At 61.9% G+C, this 7,050-nt stretch overlaps 2 protein-coding genes across 3 annotated transcripts in view; one reads left to right on the top strand and one right to left on the bottom strand.

Annotated features, from left to right (window-relative positions):
* The window catches only part of LOC102975242 (zinc finger BED domain-containing protein 4), a 475,711-nt gene that overhangs the window by 60,120 nt on the left and 408,541 nt on the right, over positions 1-7,050 (bottom strand). The window lies entirely within an intron of this gene.
* Positions 2,313-7,050, top strand: part of BRD1 (bromodomain containing 1) — a 34,805-nt gene continuing 30,067 nt past the window's right edge. For both annotated transcript variants that reach the window (XM_028490730.2, XM_007126766.4), the window contains exon 1: positions 2,313-4,459. In XM_028490730.2, the coding sequence (XP_028346531.1) occupies positions 3,060-4,459 (1,400 nt within the window). In that variant the 5' untranslated portion in view covers positions 2,313-3,059. The remainder of the gene's footprint in view (positions 4,460-7,050) is intronic.

Raw genomic sequence — 7,050 nt, 5'->3', positions numbered from 1 at the left:
ATTAGCGCCGCCTCGGCCGCGCCGGCCCCCGCGCCCGCCGCCCGGCTCCCGCGGCCGCGGCCCCGAAGGTGAGTGCGCCGGACGGGCCGGGGCCGGGGCCGCCGCCTCGCCCGCCTCTCCCGCGGGCCGCCGCCGCCGGCCTCTCGGTGCTGGTGCCGCCGCCATGTTTGGCGGCCGCCGTGGCGGCGCATTGTCCGCGGGCGGCGGGCGGCGGGGCCGAGGGAGGCCGCGGTGTCAGGGCGGCGGCGGGGAGGCTGGAGGACCGGAAAGGAGAGAGGCCGGCCGACGGGGAGGCCGGGCTGTCGAGGCGGGGAGGCCGAGCCGGGAGGCTGGAAGGCCGGGCCGGGCGGCCGGGTCGGGTTGGGAGGCTGGGCGGCCGGGAAGGAGGGAGGCCGGCCGGTGGGAAGGCCTGGAGGCAGGGCCGGGAGGCTGGAAGGCCGGGGAGGGAGGCCGGACCGGGAGGCTGGGCGGCCGGGGAGGCCGACAGGGAGGGAGGCTAGGCTGGCGGGCGGGAAGCCGGACGGGGAGGGAGGCCGGGCTGTCTGGGCGCTGGGGCCCGTCCCGCCCGCCGCGCCTTCCGCCCGGCCGCCCGGCGAGACGGGAGCGGGCCGGGGTCTCGGGTCCGCCGGCCGAGCGTTTGTCCGAGGGTCGCGTTATGTAACGGACGCGCTGGGCACGTTGAGCCCGGACGGGAAACTCCCTGTTCCAGGGCCGCGTTTGAAAGACTCGAGGGGCGCGCGGACCCGGGCCGCCGCCCCCTCCGCCCCCCCCTCCCGCGCTGAGAGCCGGTGGTGGACCCAGCGGCCTCCGGGGCCCTTTGGAAGAAGTAACTTGATTGAGGTGTAATTTACGGAGGACGCGCGCGCTGCGGGTGCGCAGTGGAGTTTTGACGAAAGGCCGCGCCCCCGTGGAGAAGGCGCCCGCCGCCCGGGAAGGGTCGTGGGTGGAGGGCGCTGCGTGCACTCACCTGCGGGCCGGGAGCTGCCTGCCGTCCCGTCCCTGCACAGGGTGTAAGTGGTTTGTCCAAAGCCAGGCGGGAAAAGCACTGATTGAGAAGGTGAGCCGGCCGTGGGTGCCGACTGCCTCTCTTGTGGCCACATGGCTTTTCAAGGTGCATTTATCAGTAGGGTCTGGAGAGGCTGCTGATCGCCTCCTCGTGCGTACGCTTGTCCCCGCGCGGAAGGGCCAGGTGTGGGTGGACCCCGAGGGCCAGAGATCGGGAAGTGATGGCCGGGTGAGGTGGTCTGCAGAGTGATCCGCGCCTTCCTTCCCTGTCACCGTCTAGCTTTCGACCATTAAGTGCCGTTCCTGGGGTACTAAGTGTCCAGAGCTTCAGTGCCCTTTGGGAGAGTGTGGGTTTTGAAGGGCCGATTTTGGTTAGGGCTGTTGGCTCTCTGCTTTCGAGGAGAAAATTACACGTTTGCTTTGCATCTGCTGAGTAACCAACTGTCGCTTCTGCCCCACCCCAGTAAGGACCCTTGAAGCTGTGCGCTGTGCCCTGGCGCACCGGCGTCCCCTCCGTGCAGGCTGCGGTGCTGACAGTGGGGGGGCCGTGCCCCTCTCCCTCAGAAGGGATGGCGGGGCCACGGCTAGCTGGGCAGCGGCTTGGCTGACCGCACGACAGGAGTCCAGGGCTGCGTGGGCCCCCGGCGACCCCTGGGATGCAGGGGAGCGACGGGTTGGCTGCCCATGCTGTTTTCCGTGCTCCTCCTTGTAGGGGATTCCTGTCACATTTCCGTAAAACGTGGATTTCTATTTGACAAAAGAGAAAACCACAATCTGAAGGATCTCTCTTAAAAAGTGCGTTTAGGGTTTGCTGGGATTTCCGCTCAGGTTTGAGAAAGCGAAGCCTGCCCTGGGAGGGCTTTTCCTGGTGACCAGGTGGGTCGCTGTGCGGTGGCGCTGCCCCGTGCCGGCTCCTCCGGGGTCACATCCGGCGGTGGGCCTTGGGCTCCACCTTGGGATGTTGTCAGCCAGTCTCTTAAATATCCTTCTGCTTCCTGTCAGTAAAACGTGGTCGTTTGGAGGGAGGAGGGGTCCTCGTCATCAGTTCCTAAGGTGCCCCCCTGGCTTGGCGGGCCGTGGTTCAGAGTCAGGAGTCATGACACGGGTGAGACTGGAGGTAGACGCGGTCGGTGACAGACGGCAGATATCTGAAAAGAGCAAATCCTCATAAGTCTCTGTGGCCCAGATTTCGGGCACCTGAGCCTTTGCTGGCACCTGAGAACGGGGGGGCTGGGGGTGCCTCTGCGGGCGGCGCGGGGGTCTTGGGGTGGCCCTTGCTGTGGCAGGAGGCGGGCCTGTCACCGTGGTCAAGCCAGCAGCTGAGAAGTGCTCCGAGGGGCAGGGCAGGTGGCTGGCCTGTGGGGGCTTTCATGGTGGCCACCCCTGAGGCCCTGTAGAGGCTGGGTGGAGGCCTCCCGGGGTGCAGCCTGCCTCCAGGCCGGCATGGGGCTCCTCTCTTGAGCCCTGGTGTGGTTGGTGGCCCTGTGCCTCAACACGGTTGTGGAGGACGCGTTCGTCGAGAGGATGAACGGGGCTGTGGTCAGGCTGCTGAGGCTTCCAGGCTCCCTAGGGGTGGTGACGGGACCGCCACTTTGGGGCTCAGGGCTCTCTCCTGGGCAGCAGTAGGAGGGGGAGCCAGGGGCCAGAGCCTGCCGGGGTCCGGCCCTGTGTGTGTGCTGCCCTGGGCTCAGGGCTGCGACTCCTACTTGTGGGGGATGTGGCAGTCGGCTTGGTGACCCGTGGATCCAAGAAGGTGACCGGCGAGCAGCGGGCGTCAGCATCCTGGAAGGACTTGTCATCGCGTGCGCCTCTGGGAGCCCCTCTTCACTGCCTATCCTCTTCTCTGGTCCCGGGAGTCCCTGGGGAGGGGCAGCCTGGTGGCAACAGGCTGTTGAAGGTTGTTGAGATACCATTGTGAGTCCGGGGACGAGTGATTTTGGAAACCTCAGAGATAGGTTTGCCGGGAGTTTTGTTTCGATTTAGCGCGAGTTGGTTAGGCCTGCCCAAGCGTACCTGGTGGCTTTCGGCTCGCGTGTCCTCTGCGTGGAGTTAACATGTCCTCTGCGTCCGTTTCAGGGAGTCAGTACCAAATGAGGAGGAAAGGCCGAGGTCATCGCGCTGCAGCGAGGCACCCTTCCTCCCCTGGCAGCACTAAGCACTCCCCCACGCGAGAGACGCTGACCTACGCGCAAGCGCAGAGGATGGTGGAGATCGAGATCGAGGGCCGCCTGCACAGGATCAGTATTTTCGACCCTCTGGAGATCATATTAGAAGATGACCTCACTGCTCAGGAGATGAGCGAGTGCAACAGCAACAAAGAAAACAGCGAGAGGCCGCCTGTGTGCTTAAGAACTAAGCGGCACAAGAACAACAGGGTCAAGAAGAAAAATGAAGCCCCGCCCAGTGCCCACGGCGCCCCCGCCTCGGCCAGCACGCTCCCCGAGCCCAAGGTGCGTGTGGTGGAGTACAGCCCCCCGGCGGCGCCCCGGCGGCCCCCCGTGTACTACAGGTTCGTGGAGAAGTCGGCCGAGGAGCTGGACAACGAGGTGGAGTACGACATGGACGAGGAGGACTACGCCTGGCTGGAGATCGTCAACGAGAAGCGCAGGGGCGACTGCGTGGCCGCTGTGTCGCAGAGCGCGTTTGAGTTCCTGATGGACCGCTTTGAGAAGGCGTCGCACTGCGAGAAGCAGAAGCAAGGAGAGCAGCAGTGCCTGATTGACGAGGACGCCGTGTGCTGCGTGTGCATGGACGGTGAGTGCCAGAACAGCAACGCCATCCTCTTCTGCGACATGTGCAACCTGGCGGTGCACCAGGAGTGCTACGGCGTGCCCTACATCCCCGAGGGCCAGTGGCTCTGCCGCCACTGCCTGCAGTCCCGGGCCCGGCCGGCTGACTGCGTGCTGTGCCCCAACAAGGGCGGCGCCTTCAAGAAGACGGACGATGACCGCTGGGGCCACGTGGTGTGTGCCCTGTGGATCCCCGAGGTTGGCTTCGCCAACACGGTGTTCATCGAGCCCATCGACGGCGTGCGGAACATCCCCCCCGCCCGCTGGAAGCTGACGTGCTACCTCTGCAAGCAGAAGGGCGTGGGCGCCTGCATCCAGTGCCACAAGGCCAACTGCTACACCGCCTTCCACGTGACGTGCGCCCAGCGGGCCGGCCTCTACATGAAGATGGAGCCCGTGAAGGAGCTGGCCGGCGGTGCTGCCACCTTCTCCGTCAGGAAGACTGCGTACTGTGACGTCCACACGCCCCCGGGCTGTACCCGGAGGCCCCTGAACATTTACGGGGACGTCGAGGTGAAAAATGGCGTCTGCCGGAAGGAGAGCTCAGCCAAAACGGTCAGGTCCACGTCCAAGGTCAGGAAGAAAGCGAAGAAGGCCAAGAAGACGCTCCGGGAGCCCTGTGCGGCCCTGCCGCCTGTGTGCGCGCCCTACATTCCCCCTCAGAGGTAAGCGTGGCGGGCCCGGGCCTGCTGGGAGGGCGCGCGGGGTCTGACCGCGTGCTGTCTGTGCGGCCCCGGCGGTCCTCTCCAAGGTGGCCTCCTTCAGTCTCCGCTTCACGGGAGCGTGGATGTTGCAAAAGACTTGAGTCTGTGAGACGGGGAAGTGTGTCTGGTTTCCTCGATGCCCGCGCGGGCCCGCGGCCACATTGACTGCAGCCACCCCCGTCTGGGGCCCCGCGGCGCCCCAGGAGTTGTTGTCATCTTTGATGTGACAAAACACCGTTCCTCACCCTGCTCCCTCCCCGAAATTTGGGAATCTTGTGGGATTTTTAAATTTGTTGGAAACTTAAGCAGCGTGGCTGGGTAAGGCTGACCCCAGGGTAGAGATCAGAGTGGGGCTGACAGGAGCCGCGAGGCGGGAGGTGCTGGCCTCCTTCCTGTCGTGGGACAGGCTTTCTGGTTTTCCTGATTGTTTCTCTTGTGGTATCAGCATTGTGTGGTCAGTGTTGGGTTCTTTGCCTAGAGCCTTCCACGGTGGTGGGGTCAGGACCCCGCTGGCCACCCCCATCCCTGGACTCGTTTCCTCCTCTGCTTGTTCTTCCTGGTACTGACTTGTTCTTTTTATTTTGTTGTATTTAAGAACGCTCTGGTTTGGAATACGAGGTAAGTGGCTTGATGAATTTCTCACCGGGGGTGGTTTGGGAAAGACTCACAGGCTTGCTTGAGCTTTGAGGAAGTAAAGCCCTGTATGACAGGGCTCGGGTCTTTAGAACAGTCTGGTTAAGAAAATAAAGCAGCAGGATGGTGAAGGGAAGACGTGAGTGGGTGTCTGCTCCCGAGAGCAGCTCTGGGACGCTGGCAGGTCGTGAGACGTGGTGGGAGCTCTGCTGAAGAAGTGTGGCCTGTGTTACGGAATCAGTACGTTCAGAGTGAATACAAAGCGCTTACAGTCCCTCTTATCCAGAGAAGGCTTCGGTTAGAATCAAGGTGTCTCTTTGCAAATAAGCCAGTCTCACTTTTAAAAGACAGTTTCATTTGGATTTCTACCTGTAGGTCAAAAAGTATAGGATTTGTATCAAGAGCTTCTATCTAAGAGCCGGAAATTTTCAGCTTTACTGAAATAGAAGTAAATGAAGCAAAAAATGTGATCTAATAAATTGAAAACCCAGAAGTCTGAGGTGCTGCCTTGTCTGTCCAGCGCTGCCTGGTTCCCTGCCCTAGGGTCTGCCAGCCCGTCCGCAGGAGAAAGCATTTGCGGTTGGGAAACGTGGGCCCCTGGAGTCTGAGATGACCCGGTCTGACGGAGAGGAGGACTTGCTTTGGAGTAAACACTTCAGCTCAGGTGACGGAGCTGATCCGCGTGCTGGAGGAGTAGCTGGGCCATGCTCCATCTTGTCCTTTCCTAATTTAGGAACAGACTTGTTACTTCGGTTTGGAGCAGACGTAAACGATGCACCTGGATGAGTGCTCGCGGCCACAGGCTTTGCCGTCAGTGTTGCCCAGAGTTTCCGGGAGACCCTGACATCAGACCACCCTGTGGGGTGTCGGGACAGGTGCTGGGAGGCCCAGGCTCACAGCCACTGCTCTTGTCCCGAAGCAGTGGCCTGAGCTGCGGCTGGGCTGGTGGTCCCGTTCTTAGGACCCAGGCACAGTGGCGTGTAGATGAGAGTAAAGCTGGGTGCTCTCCTCCGCCTCTAGCTCAGGACCCGTCTAGAGCTGCCACCAGGGTGGCGGGCGTTCTCAGTGAGCTTGGGAGCCGGCCCAGGGCAGGGGGGCTGGAAGAGGTGCTTTGGAGATCTAAGAAGAGGAGGATCCCCCTTATTCCCTGCAGAGAGGAAGGAGGGTTGGCTGTGAGAAGGCTGGGGGCGTGTGGCAGGAACTGTAAGTGCTTTTGTAATTTGAGGGGTTTAAAAGTTTTCAAGTAAGAAAGATAACTCACACCAACTAATTTTGAGATCATAGTCTGTTCTTAACAAGAGGAAGATGGTTGGTTTAATTTGTTTTACTGTTTAGTGTTTCTGAGCTACAAAGATGGCTTTTTTTGTCTCTCAGTAATAGACTCCGGAACAAAGATGTGGGTGTTCTGAGGCTTCGCCCACCTGTTCCAGGACTCCGAGCCTGTGGTCAGGCCGGCGGGCCGGGGCGGTCGAGGCCTTGCCGGCTGCCGCATGTCCAGGAGGGGCGCCGGCACGTTGATGGGGTGCTGTGTTCTGCCCTTGGGTGGGTGGGTTGGGTCTGGCGGGGTCCTCGCGGCCACTTGGTCCCTTTGCCTGTGAGGGTCCAGCCTTTGGCGAGGATGAGTTGCTCCTGAGCAGTTGTCCCAGTGGCGTGGAGCTGTGCCCGCCTGTGTCTCCCCTCCTGCACCTGTTCTCAGATCAGAATAATTCTGATAATTTTCCCAGCCTAGAAGCAACATGCTTACAGCGGGGGAGATATGAAAAGTCTGGGCTAAAGAAGAGCGAACAGGCGTGTTGGGGGGACGTGAAAAGTCGGGGCCAAAGAAGAGCGAACAGGCGTGTTGGGGGGACGTGAAAAGTCGGGGCCAAAGAAGAGCGAACAGGCGTGTTGGGGGGACGTCAAAAGTCGGGGCTAAAGAA

This window comes from Physeter macrocephalus, chromosome 6, assembly GCF_002837175.3.
Source record: "Physeter macrocephalus isolate SW-GA chromosome 6, ASM283717v5, whole genome shotgun sequence".
NCBI lineage: Eukaryota > Metazoa > Chordata > Mammalia > Artiodactyla > Physeteridae > Physeter > Physeter macrocephalus.
This window is presented reverse-complemented; position numbering and strand designations above follow the sequence as displayed.